At 40.8% G+C, this 17685-nt stretch overlaps 1 protein-coding gene across 1 annotated transcript in view; it reads right to left on the reverse strand.

Annotated features, from left to right (window-relative positions):
• Positions 1-617: 617 nt before the first annotated feature.
• The window catches only part of LOC135744760 (5-hydroxytryptamine receptor 3A-like), a 58038-nt gene continuing 40970 nt past the window's right edge, over positions 618-17685 (reverse strand). The window contains exons 7-9 of the mRNA XM_065263069.1: positions 5736-5928; positions 954-1094; positions 618-835 (exon numbers count right to left, since the gene is read on the reverse strand). Coding sequence (XP_065119141.1) covers positions 618-835; positions 954-1094; positions 5736-5928 — 552 coding nt within the window. The remainder of the gene's footprint in view (positions 836-953; positions 1095-5735; positions 5929-17685) is intronic.

Raw genomic sequence — 17685 nt, forward strand, 5'->3', positions numbered from 1 at the left:
GAGAATGCTTTTGCAGTGGCTGGTCCTGTACTTTGGAACACCCTGCCCTTGGAGATCAGACTGGCTCTTTCCTTGTCAATTTTTAAATCCTTTTTGAAAACCTACCTTTGGTTTTCTTTGCTTTTGATGTTTAATCTTACCCCTACCTTTTTCTGATCTTAAATTTGTCATCAGCCATTTGAAAATGCTAAAATACATTGCAGAAAAAACACTAGAGACAGAAGGAAAATATGAAACGGGGAGAAAAATAATAAAAACATGAAAATTATGACATACAGAATGCATGACATTATACAGATCATTTTAAAGCTGATTGTAATAATATAACATAACATTTAATAAATGTCCAATTTCACCATCACAAACACAAAAGAATAAATATGATTTTGTATTGTCTAAAACTAAATAAACAACACCAAATGCTACTATATGTCAAAGAAAAGGACAAATTCACTTAAACATTAAACTATGCATTCCTGTTGTTTACAAGAGAAAAACAATAATTGACAGCAGAAAAAAAAAAAAAAAAAAACGTTTTAAACTCACCACAAACAACATGAAAACAAATTCATGCAAATAAAAGTTAGTATTGCATGCCATCTCATATGTAAGAGTTATTACAGAAACCAACGTTTGCCAAGAACAGACAGAAGCACAATAACAGTGATTATGTAAAGAACATTATAGGTCACATCTATTATTTTTGCTGCTCTGGTCCAGCACAGTGAGGCCCTCTTTCCAGTGTCACTGGTACATGTTGACTCTTCATTTCCACTGGTATCTGTGTCCATATGGTCTCTTACACCACCCAAGGCGAAACTGTCGGTGCTGTGTCCTTTGTTGGTACAGTTGGTTTTAAAATCAAGGTGTAGCTTTTCAGTTTTTTATATAAATTCTTAACTTAGTAAGTAAAGATACAAGAATATATTACCAAGAACTGGGTTGACACTTACCATCTTGACCATTTACAACATCTCTGGTTTCCATTGATATTGCTGATTCGGTCTCTTTTCCTTTAACAATCAGAATATTCACAAAGATGGTCTCCAGAATGCTTAAGCCAATAAGTACAAAAATTGAACATGAGTAAATCCCTGTGAAAACAACAAACTGTGAGGGAAATACACTAACAAACATATAAAAATATAGCCATACCTGTCAACACTCCCATTTTTCCCAGGAGTCTCCCGTATTTCACACCTATCTCCCGCCCCTGCCCGTTTTGTTATTTCTCCCGGAAAACTTCTATAATTTAAACGGCCCTACCTCGTTATATGAATAATCACATCGCTATATTATTCCAAGGTTGTCCAGTTGCCAGATCTTGCATGAAACGAATCCTACTCGTACAATAGACACATCATACAATTTTGAACTTATTTTTAACCGCAACCTACAACTCGGTTGCATCTGCGCAGGTAGACAGGGGAAGTTGAATAAGTAGACCGCGCATTTGCTGCTGGATTGTGGGTCAACAGCGCTACCATATTAGTGGTGGCAACTTTTTCGTTAATCTCATAATAAATCTCATACAAACGTTTCGTTTCTGTGACCATGTGCAACTGCAAGAACCAACAGGTGGATGACATCAAAGTACCGCGAGAGCATTTCGGAAGCAGTCTTCTGTTATGACTTCTCGAACTGCTCTCACGGGATTTGGATGTCATCTGCCTCTTGGTTCTTGTGGCACCACATGAAGTTTACCCACGAGTTTAACAAACCCTTTGTATCAGCCACTGGTTATATCAGCATAGCAGTCAAAAACGGGATGCGAGTAATCACGTCCGCGGAGATCATTTACCCACAAAATACAGGACACCTATCCTGTGCAAAGACACGCAAGTTACCTGGCTGTTTGGTTTTCTTGTCCCACGAACTGAAAGGCTTGCCAATTTTCATCATTTCGCTAAGCCAAGTCAAGGTCTTTTACACCTTTATCGATCTCCAAAACATTGGAGCCTGCATTATAAGTTTGTCCATGCTATCTGAAAAAGTTTTTACCTCATCTTACGCGCTACAGCCAGAAAACCCGAAGTGGTTCCGGTGCGTAGTGATTACAGAGCGCTTACAGTGGAGAGAGGAACGTGATTTGGCTCCACTCCAGGCTTTGATCACATCCCACTTAAAAAGGTGAATACACATCGTCTTTATAAAAAGTGAATTTAATAATTTTGCAATTGACGGAAATCCGTCTAGAGACGGAGAACTTTAATCCATGTATAACTTTTCAGTTTTCGTTTTATAGTGTACATAATAAAAAATGATGCAATGAATGAATGTACTAAATTAACTTACGAGATAGTTAAACATCGCTACTCATTTAAAAAAGGGGAGGAGACCGCCAGAAACTCAGAGTTTACAGAATAAAACCCGACCAGCAGTGCATTTCCCAAAAGCATCGTTGCTAAGCTGTTAGCAACTTATTTGGTTGGCAAAGGGAATTTGGATTGCAACCAACAAAGTTGCTAACTTAGTTAGCAACTATGGTTTTGGGAAACGCACCCCAGGTTAGGTTCAGAGAGTTACCCTGGAAACAGATTCTGAGTATAAGTTACCTCTCCTTCTGAAACAGGCTTGACTAACCCCGCTGTTTTGGGTTTCACCTACAGTACCTCCCATTCTGAAACGGAAAACCCAGAGTTTCCCTAATTTCAGGGTTAACAAACTCAGAGTTTTCACTTAATCATCTTTCTGAAATGAGCCCCAGAAGATCAATACATGCACAGTTTAAAATGTTTATTTATGTTTTTGTTTTTGCTTCAGGTATTTTATAAAATGGGTAAGAGCTTCATCTAGTATAGATAATAGCGGAATTACAGATTACCATAAAAACTCTTCAGAGAAGGGTCATTGGCAAGGAAATGTTTTCTCTTAATTGATGAGATATTTTGAAGAGATGAAAAGATGTTGGTTTGGCCGGATGTTGATGAAAAACACACAAGCAATTATGTCACAGGAAAATAAGTGAACAGTGTCCCATGGTCCTTACCAGTGCCCGAACCTGTGTACACGATATACTAATTCACAACCTTGGGAGCTGATCGAGACACAGCCAAGAACTACAACTGACCTCCACAACACTGCATAGACATAAAATCTCTCTTATTACAAACCAGACTGACTATTTTTGTCATTTGTCTGTAGTTAACTTATTCAGAGGCGTCATGCCCATTCAAACTGAGGGGGCACTTGCCCCCTTGGTTTTTTGAGCCTCAAAATCAAAGAAGCGTCCATTAATCTGTTATTTGTCTTTTAATCTGTTTAATATGCACAATATTATTAATTATGTGCTGCATCCTTGTCACTTTTCGGAGATTTTCGCCGTTTTGATCGTGTTACATTACTTTATGCTGGCGGCAGGCGCTGCATTCAGCGCAGTCAATGATGTCATCAACGTCTGAGCGCGTTCACGAGCTCTTTGCTGTTGCTGCTGCATTTTGCTATCTGAGGAATTAAAACGTGGAAGAAACGTTCACAACATTTCCAAACCCCAGTACGGTAATGTGCAGCTAACCCCCTCTGTGTATGGTTGTATGGTTTAAAATGTGACCGTCTCAACGTTATATTAGTAGAGATTTTAGATTCATCTTCTTGGTACAACGCCAAAGTTCACGGGGACGCGGAATATCACACATGTTCACATGAGGTAAAGTCGAATGCAAAAATCAATTTCTCTAATAATTTTTATCTAAAAAATTTTTTGAATCATTATTGAACATTAAAATCAATCTGGCTATAATTTATGTAATTTTCGTTGTTTATAAACTTTATGGTTTTAAAATTAGATTAATTGTATAGGATTATGCAGTTGTTGTGCAAAATGTATTGACACAATTAAACAAGTCATTAAACAAAACGTGAATAAACAAAACATGCCGTTCCAGATGTAAATGCCAATATGTCATTATTCCGATTGAATAGTATTTGATATGAAAGTTAGTCAACACTTTTATTTTGGAGGTTTTTGTCATGAAGGCAGGAAGGCTCAAAATAGTGCCATGGAAAAGACTGAAAGCTTTATAATATTTCGTTTGATGTCCGTGTATGCATACATTTCTGTATCTGTGCACACTGTGCCCCCTTAAAAAAAATTGGTGCATGACGCCCCTGAACTTATTTATTTTTATTTTTAGAATTTTTAGTTTAGATAGCTGATTGAAAACATTGAAACATGTTTACATTTTTATTTTTGTGGTTGTTGTTAATTAAAACACATTATTTGTTGCAAAGGATGTTGTAGACAAAGATGACATCACAAACTCTTTCTAATTGTCAAGAGAATTGAAGCACTAGTTTTATAAGTGTTTTAATGTGGTTTAGACAACAGATGTGCAAGAAGTTACTTTGTTTTCTGAAAGCAGCTGTGACTTAGCTAGGTAGTTTTTCCAACGCTTGATCCTCTGATAGTTCAGCAGAGAATTGCGTCGTTGTACAGAAAACGCAGCCCTGGTTGGTACAATCTCCAGGTTAGGGTGACCATATGTGCCATTTTCCCAGGACACGTCCTGGCCAGGATTTCTGGTGTGTCTTCCGGAAGTCATATGTCGACCGCATACGTCATTGAGGTTTATAATTTTAGGTTTCAGTAAAGTAACAGTTACATTTCAAAGTAGAAGAAGAAATAAATCTTACTTTTATAATGTTTTTAACTGTAGTAATGCAAAGTCAGCAACACCAAAGCTCCAAAAGTATCAAAAATATTTATTATTTAAAACTAGTGCATGGCATCAAGGTTACGTTTCAAGCATGCAGGCTCTTCATGATGATATTTTTGATACTTTTGGAGCTTTGGTGTTGCTGACTTTGCATTGCTACACTATTACATTTTTTTGTCAAGGACCCAATTTAGATTGATGTGCGTGCTTTAGCCTGCTTATTATAATGTTTTTAACTGAAATGTGAGAACCTCGATGACGTATGCGGTTGACAAATGCGATGTATGGTCACCCTACTTCAGGTGTTTATCACTAATAACTCAGCATCTGGATCTGTTGATTTGATTTCAGGTTGACTAATGCACTACCGTATCAAGCACCTCCACAGGTAAAGGAAATATCCGGTCATTTAATACTTTTCTGCTACTGAGCAAACACCTCATGGTCAAAATCCTCAACGTTAAATTGTGCATAGGTCCGGCAGGTAAAGTCTTTTGCCAAAGTTGTTGGACTGAGGCAAGCAAGCAGCGGGAGCTCTCATTACCCCGTAACGTTACGGGAATTATTTTCCTCCTGCTGCCGACGTATTTTGGAAACAAAAACTAAAGTTTGGAAACTTTTTTAAGCTGCTCTGTTTCATTTTAATTTAACATACTTAGCAAACTTCTGTGTTCCTCTGTAAAATGTGCTCCGGCGGGGTGTGTGGGGGGAGGGGCGAGGGGAAAGGCGCTGTTCGAAATGCACTATATATTACACTACTATACTCACAACATTAACTTATTCATTATCATTATTTGCCAAACAAGAGGCAAAAAACAATGCAATTTATTTTAATAGGTCAAGTGTATACTCAGGGTACCTTGCGAGGCAACTAATATAGGTCTTACTGGATAGGCCTAGCTGGCACAGGTGCATGTGCCATGAACTACTTTTACAGAAATAACCAATTGTACCCAGAATGCAAGTTTTTTACAGTGTCAACCCCTGCTCCTGAAAGAACATCTTCCCGCAAGGTTTATCTTCAACCTAATGAGATTAAATGTAGTTTTTCATGTTTTATAGACAATCATGTAGACTTACCAATTAATGGGATTACACTGACAGTAGGAATCTGCAGTAACACGGAAAGGGACAGCAGTAAAGTCACTTTAAAACTCAACTTGTCTCCTGCAGATGCATTTATGAAAAAGGATGCCACATCCAGCACAAGGAAACAAAATACTGGAAAAATTAAGTTGAATATATATAGAAGAGGTTTCCTCTTTATGGTGATCTGCAATATAGAAATAAAATAACAGAAAAGTGAATCTATCTGCCTGGTCATCCATTTATCTAATGAAGCAAAGCTCTTTCTTGTATTATAGGAACATGTGTTTCAGCAGAAAGAGATATATTTTAAAGGGGACAGAGAATGAAAAACCATTTTTTCCTTGTCTTTGTTGAATAATGGTAGTCTACCCACATTCACAAACATACAAAAAGTGCTAAACATGCTAAACATCTCAGTCTCATAGAAATTACTCTTTTAGAAATGTCAGCCAGAAAACGGCCCAATCTGAAAAACTGATGCTTATGACATCACAGGCATCTAACTGCCCCTCCACTTTAAAATAATTGGCTACATTTTTTGAGTGGCAGCAAAGTCAGCCAATCAGAAATGAGATTGCAAGTTAAGCCAGTATGGGGAGCCAAATAGGTGCAAAACCACTTGTTTAAAATCCCCCACCCTAATAGAGCTATCTGAGAGAGGTTTTTAGGAAGCTTCTAAGGCATTACAGACCCAAACAAAAAAAAATTTGTCTACATGTCACATCACAGAACAAGGATAAATACCCCGTTCAATCATTCTATGTCACCTTTAATTTTATCATCACTTTATCTCCAGTCTGATCTTCATCTCTGTATCTGCTTTGTGATTAAGCACAAGTGAACTCAAAACTCAGTTAACAGTCATTAATAATGTAGATCTAGTGAAACAGTTGTAATGACTGAGCTAGATCAGACACACAATAACGTATTATATTTCATAAATATAACTGCAGACTCTCCACCCAACAAGCAGGCTAAGCCCAGGGGTCAACTACCCCCAAACTGCTTTTAACACTCCAAAGCAGAACAGATCTCTCGCGACTATGGCAACACATCAAGATTAGAGTTTTATGACCACAAAAGAATTTGAAAAGTTTTTGTGACAGACAGAGAATCGTTCTATTTAGTCCTGCATGTATTCACTTATAAATGTATAAGGGAAATGTCTTAATCAACCATTTCTAATCTCATCATGAATTATGTTCTTGGTGTTTATGTTATATCAGTATATTAACCCAAACTAGTTTAAATGAATGTTTAGTATCACTTACTTAATCCAAATCATATCTAGACAATGTTTGGTATCTATCTATGTGTTCCATTTCCTGAAGGATAATATGCATTATGTTGGGAAACTCTTCTTCATATGAATATTATGAAACTCTTTAACATTTCCACCTTAACATCAAATCGAATTCCATATGCAAAACAGCATGTTGGAAGACAAAGACAGTTAAAGGCGGAGTCCATGATGTTTGAAAGCCAATGTTGATATTTGAAATCACCTAAACAAACACGCCTCTACCCCAATAGAATCTGGACCTTCTGTTGATAGACCCGCCCCACACATACGCAACCCGGCATTTGATTTGATTTGATTGGCTATTAGTGTGTTTTGGTTGTCGGCCCGTCTCCTTTTCCAAACTGTTTTTCAAACATCGTGGACTCCGCCTTTAACTTTCCCTCTATAAAGTATGACCTCTGATTGGGTCAGACACAGGTGTGACCTCTTCACAGCATAAAGACCCCTGCCTAAGAACACACCCTGAGTTGCTAGTTGTTCTGAGTTCTTAGGGAGTTCGAGTCTGAGTTCTTATCTAAGTTTTATGTGTGAAGCAACACACAATGTATCTTTCTGGATACATTTGAGTCCTTTCAGGACTCTCATCAGGATGAGGATGCGATACTAGATGTTTAGAAGTTTGTGCCAGGCCTAGGCCTTGTTTTTTCATTTACAAAGGATCATCTTAATCAAGCTGGGGTTTTCTCTCATCAATCCTTTCAGCCAAGATCAACTGAAGTCTTATCAAACTCCATCAGGACACTTTTTTAATGGGCAAGACATGCAAGTATCATACTTAGTCTTATTCACTGATGCATCACGCATCATTATCCTCTTTTAACTAAGGTGCATTCAAAGTAAGTAACTGATGGTTTGTTTTAGGCTTTCTTTTCTCTACTTAAACCTTTACCTTCTTCCGATGCTGAACTGTATGAATGTTTGTATGTTTAGAGTACACTCTTAGAAAGTATGTGTTCATTTTTTACACATCTTTGTGCATTAAGCTTTTAACACATTATGTGTCATTTTAACACATTATGTGTCATTTTGTGTTAAAATATAACACAAGTTGTGTTAAAAAATGTGTCAATAATAACACAGATATGTTGTTTTTAACACATTTGTTCTAAGAGTGTAGTATGTGTTTAGTTAGTCAATAAAGTCTGATTTGTATCACACATGATGTTGTTTGTAGTTCATGGTCATAATCTGGAGTCACTAATCATTAAAGGTATCGCTACCTGCTCTTAAAGCTGTTGGATCAATTTTAGGATATTCATCTCCTTAGCCAAGAGAGTTATATCCTAATATAGTCTTTAGTAGTGATGCAACAATACACGGTTCAATACAATGTCTGGTTCTTGTCCACGGTTTTCGGTTCGGTTCTGATGCCTTGGCCTATTAAAGTGTTTTTAAATTATTCTATGCTTAGGTAACAGGAACAGTGAGATGTTAAGAAGAAAAAATACTGGTTTTAAGCAGACCCGTCGCCAGACCTCAGTCTTAAGGGGGGGCATATGAAATGCATGGGAGGGCACACTTATTATTAGCCTACAGTACGTATAATTATAATAATATATACTCTATTCGCGCAGCACGTAATCAACACATTAAACATAACCATCAGCAATATGACCAGATAGCCTATAGCCTACACCACATTACATATAGAAGCAATTTTATGAATATCCATAAATCTATACAACATATTACATGTAACACCAGAGACATCTCTCAAACATTGCATTTTAAAGCAGTCAACAGAGAGCATTGCCATGAGACACATGCGCACACACACATTCACACACACGCACGCACGCAGACTTTGAACCTACGGTACTTGAGTAGAGGCAGCGCTGTCGTCTTCTCTCCCTTCCCTCCTGTCAGTACAGCGGCAGGCGGCGTTTCTCCGAGCAGAACCTCCTCATTAATAAAGTGTCCACTCGGAATTAAACTAGTGAGTGAGGTCCTTTTTCAAAAGCAAGCTGAATCACCGCAGTGAACAAGTCCATATCTTCTGAATGTAGTAGTCTGTTAGGCACGGGGTTGGCCTCCACGGAGCTGGCATCGGGCTCAGGCTGTCGTCCAGTGTCGTCTTCTCCAACATCAGGCGTCAATGTCGTTTCAATTTTGGCAGAGGAGACTGTTGGTGGGCTTTTCAACCATTTGAGGATAATATCCATCTTAAAGCAGTATAGCTAAGCGAAAACTCATCCAGTTTAAAAAAGTGCGGTAACTGTTGAGCGGCTACACTGACGTAGGCTACGTCACGTACGTAGCCTCGTGATAGGCTGTTGAAGTGTAGCTAGATTCCCATCAATCAAACAAAATCACACCATTGTTTTTTATATTTTTAATGTTTTAATTATAAAGAATACAACATTAATGCAACACAAAATAGCAACTATGATAATTTAAAATTACAGTATTTTTTTAATACTGGGGGGGCACAAGCGTCTTTGAGGGCGGGCCCGGCCCCCTATGGCCCGCCCATAGCGACGGGTGTGGTTTTAAGTCTTTATTTTATGTAGATGCAAAAATCATCTTACATATTTCTAGTCAGGGCCTGAAGTTAACTTTTTTGACCACCAGCCACTGTGGCTGTTATGAATGAAGGCGTCTCTTCACATCCTCCCGGCCGTCAGAGGGCGCCTTCACCAGAGTGTTAGTATTTTCCCTGTTCACTACATTTCCCATAATACCTCTTACCTGGGACTGATCACGCCACCAGCTGTAGACTATTATGAACTAGCTTTATAAACCCATGTTGCACAAGGAACGGTGCGAAGTCTTGTATTGCCCTGGTGTACATTTCTGAGCGTTTATTGAACATATTTTCTGATTGCTATTTCTGTTGTGACGTTGCCTGTTTTTGGATTACTGAGTGTTTGCTACCTGCCTCTTTACTTTGCCTGTTTTCTGGATTACCGATTGTTATCTGCCTGCCACTGACCCGTGCCTGTTTAAAGGATTATCGATTGTTATCTGCCTGCCACTGACCCGTGCCTGTTTAAAGGATTATCGATTGTTATCTGCCTGCCACTGACCCGTGCCTGTTTAAAGGATTATTGATTGTCATCTGCCTGTCTCGACCCAGTCTGTCCACCACTCCGATTCTGGTTTGCCCCATTATATTTCACTTGTGATACTAATAAAACTGCGAATGGATCCTCCGTCTCATGCCTCTTCGTTACAGAAGACTTCGCCGCATAGCGATCCAGCAGTGATGTCACAGATGTCTGCCGAGCTCACTGCCCAAGCTCATCAGATAGCAGCTAATCAACACCAACTCGCTCGTCTCACGCATCTCACCGAGGAGTTGGTAAAAGCTATACAGGGTCTGCAGCTCGTATCTCCCGGAGCCGCGGCTTCATCCACCGCAGCACCGGCTCCGCCTATCCCTGCACCTCTGCCTCAGAGCAGCACGAGTCCCCGGCTGGCTTTCCCTGAAAAATTTGATGGAAACAACACTCGCTGCAAGGGATTTCTATTACAATGCTCGCTGTTTATTAACCAACAACCCCAGTTATACCCTACAGACATCAGTAAGATCTCCTTTGTGTGCTCGTTGCTTACAGGGCGAGCACTCGAGTGGGCCACGGCTGTTTGGAGAGATGATGGAGTTTCCTACTTTCACTCAGTTTCTCCAACAGTTCCGGGATGTATTTGAACATCCCGCTGGGGGTAAAGGAGCTGGTGAGCAACTACTAACTTTATCACAGGGTCACCGCACGGTGGCAGATTATGCTTTAACGTTTCGCACGCTAGCTGCACAGACGAACTGGGTGGATGATACTTTAAAGTTGCTGTACAGGAAAGGATTAAAGTGCCCATCTTATGACTGCTTTTCCACAAGTTATATAGGTGTATGAGTTCCATAAAGCATGTTTCAAAAGTTGTTTGCTCGAAATAGCTTGTAGGAAAAGATTGTTACCCATCTCTAGTAGCCTCTGTTTCAGGGCAGTTCAGATTGTGCCGTTTGGAGCTAGTCTTACATATTTATGAGCTGCTGCTCCTTTGATCACGCCCCACTACTAACGTCATGTGCCCGTGCGCGTGCTCAGTGGTATCGTGAGCAGTACAGACCATACTGTGTTATTTTATATATTATTATTATTATTAACGGTTTATGTTGCCAACAGACAAATCATACAGAAAAGTATCACTAATAAGTACACTACAGGAGAAGAAACTCATGACACACAATGATTCCAGAGTAAATTGTGATGTTACGTTAGCAATCACAACAATAAACTGGTTTTCCCTGGACAATGCTAACATATTCCCATTATAAAACATTTTCAAACGCATTATTTTAGCAAATTACATAAATTAAGACCCGACGGGGGATGTATACTGCTTGTGGACCGCATGCTAATTGCTAGAAGCTAGCAGGAGGTCCGAACCGTAAAGTTATAAGAGGCTCGGGGGTTAGCCTCGTCAGAAAAGCCGGGGCGGTAAGGCCTGGTCTCGGTGTGTCAAACTCATCATGACACACAGAGATTCCAGTGTAAATTGTGATGTAGCAGTCTGAACAATACACTCGTTTTCCCTGGACAATACTAAAATTTCCCGTTATAAACATTTTCAAGCGCATTATTTTCGCAAATTACAGAAATTAAGACCCGACGGGGGATGTATACTGTTTGTGGACCGCGTGCTAATTGCTAGAAGCTAGCGGGAGGTCCGGACCGTGTATATATCTATGCGGACCGTAAAGTTATTAGAGGCTCGCCTCGTCAGAAAAGCCGGGGCGTACGGTCTCGGTTAGTTTGGCAAAAAGCTTTTAGCTATAGCATCATAAATGTAGTATTTTGTGACAGAAAAAGACAACATGCAAAATATAACGTGACTTCTTACCTTTTGTGATGAAACAACGCGATCGCGAATCGAATCCAGTCTGTTTCAGATGTGTGAATGATCCATGAAAGTCCAATAAAATACATCCAATTACCATTTTTGTCCACAAATGCTTATAATCCGTGAAATATAGATACATAGTCTGTTGTTTACATCAGATTTCGCATGAAGGTCTTATCGCCTACAATCTGAGGACTGTTTGCGTCGTAACACACTGTATATAAGATTACTCCGGGTTCCAATAACCACGCGTTAAAACTTTGTTTTTAAAAGTAGGTGGGAGTATAATCCATAATATCCAAATAGCGCTGTTATTTCCGTGAGAGATGATAACAGCACAGAGGGTCTCATTCAAGTGACTGCTCTATGCTCTCTAGCTACCTGGTGGGTGGAGACCTGCGAGTGGGGTGGTGGGCGGGAAAATTCAAACTGAATGTGACGAAACAGTTTGTTACGTCACAACGGAGCTGAGTTTTAACTGGCGCAATCTGAGACTCAAGGCAGAGGACATTCAGAAACCTGTATCTCACTCAAAACAGCATGGATGGATTTTTTTCCAAGTTTGTATGCGTGTGGGAGCATCAAAGACACAAAATAACACCCCAAAACCCAGAAAAAGTGAGTTTTTCATAATACGGGCACTTTAAACCTCGAGTTGCAGTCTGAATTAGCGTGCAGAGATGATGGATGCAGTCTTCGTGACTTCATAGAACTCTCCATACAAGTGGACAATTTAATCCGATCTCGCCGTGTTCCACGCACGGTTCCGTTAACCCCTTCGGCTCCTGTGAATACTGCCGAACCGATGCAACTGGGCTTCACACATCTCACCACCGAAGAAAGAGATCGACGACGTCAACATCATCTGTGTATGTATTGTGGGGAATCTGGACATCTGAAGTTTTCCTGTCCCTCTCGACCCGCTGATGCTAAATTCCGTTCGGTGAGTGAAGCAACCAATTCCTTTGAATCCAAATCTTGTATGGAGATACCTGTCATTCTATCTGGTTCATCCAAAACCATTAATACTTCCGCACTGTTAGATTCTGGTGCTGCTGGGAACTTTATGTCATTACAGTTCGCCCAAAGTCACAACTTCACGCTCAAACCCTGTGTTTCTGATTTGGCAGTGGAGGCATTAGACGGTCGTCCAGTTGGAGAAGGAAAGATCTTACACATCACGGAATCTCTTCACATGCAGATTGGGGCACTGCACAAGGAAAATATTGAGTTTCTCGTGATTTCTTCTCCTAACCATACTCTCATTCTCGGCATGCCATGGCTACGCAAACACAACCCACAAGTATCATGGAATCTTGGACAGATCAAACAATGGGGCCCTAAATGTCGCAATCAATGCATCACTCCCGTTAACCCTGTACACCCCAACAATCAACCAAGTGAAATTTCCAAAGTCTCCATTTCAGACCTGCCAAAAGAATATGCAGATTTAACAGAGGCCTTCAGTAAAGTTAAAGCCACCCAGCTACCTCCTCACAGACCCATTGACATGGCCATTGAGCTCATTCCTGGAGCTACTCTACCCAAAGGGTTTACCCACTTTCACAACCAGAGTCAGAGGCAATGAAGACGTACATTAAGGAGGAGTTGGATAAAGGTTTCATACGTTCATCCACATCATCAGCATCAGCCGGGTTCTTCTTCGTGAAGAAGAAAGATGGTAATCTGCGACCATGCATAGATTATCGGGCGCTCAATGATATCACTGTGAAGTTTCGTTATCCTCTTCCCTTGGTTCCAGCAGCTCTCGAACAGCTAAGACAAGCCAAGTACTTCACCAAGCTCGATCTAAGAAGCGCATACAACCTCATCCGTATCAAAGAAGGGGACGAGTGGAAGACAGCATTCTCAACTACCTCAGGTCACTATGAATATTTGGTGATGCCCTTCGGTCTTTCAAACTGTCCGTCAGTGTTTCAATCATTCATCAATGATGTGTTCAGAGACATGCTCGATAAATGGGTCATAGTTTACATTGATGATATTTTGATTTTTTTAGGCTCCTATGAAGAACACGTTCAACACATCAGAGCAGTGCTTAAACGTCTGATCCAGTGTCAACTCTATGCAAAGGCAGAGAAGTGTGAGTTCCATCAAACTGTCACTGCTTTCCTCGGATACATTATCAGTCAAGAAGGAGTAGCTATGGATGACTCCAAGGTAAAGGCAGTATTAGATTGGCCCCGTCCTAATACACTGAAAGAACTTCAAAGATTTTTAGGCTTTGCTAACTTCTATAGGAGGTTTATCAGGAACTTCAGCTCCGTTGCAGCCCCTTTAACTGCCATGACAAAACGCTCCATGTCCCGTCTGCCCTGGTCCAGTGAAGCACAAGAGGCATTTGATGAGCTCAAAGAACGTTTTACTACAGCACCCATTCTACGTCATCCAGATCCCGAAAAGCCCTTCATCGTTGAAGTGGACGCCTCAAACACTGGCATTGGAGCTGTCCTCTCTCAACGGCAAGGTAATCCTGCTAAAATGTATCCTTGTGCCTTCTACTCCCGAAAACTTTCATCTGCAGAAAGGAACTACGATGTCGGCAACAGAGAACTCCTGGCCATGAAAGCAGCATTGGAAGAATGGCGACACTGGCTGGAGGGGGCTCAACATCCTTTTACAGTTATCACAGATCACAAGAATCTTGAGTACATCCGTTCTGCCAAACGCCTCAATCCACGTCAAGCTCGCTGGTCATTATTCTTCACCCGGTTCAATTTTTCCATTACTTACCGCCCCGGATCCAAAAACATCAAAGCTGATGCCCTATCTCGCCAGTCAGATGAACCCACCATAACCAATCCATCAGAGAACATTCTTCCGGTCACTCTACTTGTTGCTCCGGTACAATGGGACATCATAACAGAACTCACTCAATATAACACTCAGAATCCACCTCCTGCTACATGTCCTCCCAACAAAACATATGTGCCAGAATCACTGCGACAAAAGCTCCTCCAACACACTCACGCTAACCCCAGTTCCGGACACCCAGGTATTACAGCCACCATTCACATCCTGAATGAACGATTCTGGTGGTCTACTCTTATCTGCAGATACTACTACCTTCATCAATCAGTGCACTGTTTGCAACACATCAAAAGTTCCACGTCAACAACCAGCAGGTCTGCTCCAACCTTTACCCATCCCTCACCGCCCTTGGTCTCATATCGCTGTGGATTTCATCACTGATCTGCCCAAATCCCAAGGAAATACAGTTATACTCACCGTCGTTGATCGTTTCTCCAAAGGGTGCCGTCTAATTCCTCTACCTAAACTCCCCAGTGCATTGGAAACTGCCATAAGTCTCTGTGAAAACGTCTTTCGCTTCTATGGTCTTCCTGAAGATATTGTGTCCGATAGAGGTCCTCAATTCATTTCCCGAGTCTGGTCAGCATTCTTTAAACAACTAAACGTGAATATCAGTCTCACTTCAGGTTATCATCCACAATCTAACCGGCACCGTCGTCCCAACCCAGTCTACATTCCCGGCCAGTGGGTGTGGCTGTCAACCAGGGATATTCGTCTCCGACTCCCCTGCAAGAAGCTCAGTCCCAGGTATGTTCGTCCTTTCAAAATTCTCAGACAAATTACTCCTGTTTCATTTCGATTAGAACTCCCTACTAATTATCGTATTTCTCCCACTTTTCATGTCTCTCTGCTGAAACCCGCTGCCGACCCGGGAGGATTGGAGGAGGCAACTGAGACACAGGCCCCTCAACCCTTGATCATCGACAGCGAGGAGGCATACCTGGTTCGTGAGTTGCTTGACTCCAGACGCCGGGGAAGTATGCTTCAGTATCTAGCTGATTGGGAGGGGTATGGTCCGGAAGAACGATCCTGGGTCAACGCGAGCGATATTCTTGATCCCACTCTCACGGAGGAGTTCCACAGATCGTTATCTGCCTGCCACTGACCCGTGCCTGTTTAAAGGATTATTGATTGTCATCTGCCTGTCTCGACCCAGTCTGTCCACCACTCCGATTCTGGTTTGCCCCATTGTATTTCACTTGTGATACTAATAAAACTGCGAATGGATCCTCCGTCTCATGCCTCTTCGTTACAGTGGCAGGTGGATTTAGAAATCCACCTGCCACAGTGACTTTTTACCAGCCATTTTTTTTGCCTGAATAGTGAATGATAACACTGTCTTTATTGTATGAATTAAATATCATTACTTTTTAGAGCTACAGAAGTGAATTTCTCTTTGTCTTAGGTTGTTTGATTAACATTAATGACACAGACTTAAGTAGGTTAATAGAGGTTACTGTCTCTTTAAGACCAGCACAGTCTAGATTTTGACTCTCTATACATACACTTAAGACATAAAGAAATGTTTTATTAGAAAAAGAATACTGTTGAGATCATTTTGTTTATATGTGCCCTGTCAAGAGCAGAAAGATTTTATGTACGCTTGCTTTTGGGAACGCGTCTCTCCGATGTGCCCTATTGAGTGCCCTTAAACCTGCGCGCGCACACAGAGGGGGCACAAACTGCGCACAAAAACACCTCACATACGTTCTTTTTCATTACTCTATTCGCAAAATGTATTTTAATGTACTACAGTATTAGACACAGTAGCGCAACTCTCTCTAAAGTTTACACATCAAGAGTTCTGATCCGTCACAGCAGCACTACACATCTGTGCAACTGCGATTATGCTGTAGCCTATGTCAGCATTGCATTCTCATCCCATCTCACCAACAGTTTAATAATTACTCGCATATCCAAACGTAGTCAGAGAAGTGTCTCATCTTCTTTCCAATCGCATGAACATTGCGAAACAGCAGTCGCATCCTCTCAATGAATCACTCAATTTGCATCAGTGATATGCGCAGGTTGATAAGAAATGAGCGGTTGCCGGTTACGAGTCATCCAAAAATATTTTAATGATATTCGGGCCGCGGTCAGTCGGTTGAGTTAAAAAAAATGTTTATACATTGACCCGCGCATCACTGATTCGCATTGGCTACCCGCCAATGTGGCTGGTAGATTGACAGTGTTACCCGCCAATTGCAAAATCCTCCCGCATTTGGCGCGTGGTCGGGTGTTAATTTCAGGCCCTGTTTCTAGTGTATTGATACAATAATATAAGATATAATTAAATAAAGATATATAAAAATGATATCCTATTCAAACTGGGGGACATGTGAATTCATTACATTACATAAATTGGCCATTTTATATACAGGTACCTGTAAACTTTACATTGTAAATGAAGGCTATACCTTACTGCACTACTGTTAAATCCAACATCATGCTGTCTGTGTAGAAACCAAAAATGCATTCCTCAATCAAGATTACTGGTGGGATTTATTTTAGAATCAGGCGCAATCTCTTCTTGAGTTGAACTTTTTCAACTTGCGCGGAAGACGTGTTTGAGGCAAATAACGTGCGTTTGCATCAATAACAAGCCCAATTGGCGTCATTCGCATTGCCTCACATGAATTTGCATCTTTACATTGATGTTGTATGTAATCTACACGCGCAAATAATTAATACACACCTCAGATTTAAAAGACAGTCGTGCTGCTTCTTTTTGTTGTCGTAGTTCTGTTGGGTGTGTGTGCGCGCGAATGAAATCTGATACCAGCATTGCAAGCAGAGTTCAAGCTGAGCTAAAGCAGCTAGTGACTGGATATCAACTCGCTGTGGCGTTTGTAAGCGTGCAGATCACGTGGACGCGCACATTAACAAAAGTGCAGGGAATATAAAACTGACAGATTTGAATGGATAAACCGCAATTCACATTGGACCGTGGGGGTCGAACCGAATGGT

Source organism: Paramisgurnus dabryanus, chromosome 3, assembly GCF_030506205.2.
Source record: "Paramisgurnus dabryanus chromosome 3, PD_genome_1.1, whole genome shotgun sequence".
Classification (NCBI taxonomy): domain Eukaryota; kingdom Metazoa; phylum Chordata; class Actinopteri; order Cypriniformes; family Cobitidae; genus Paramisgurnus; species Paramisgurnus dabryanus.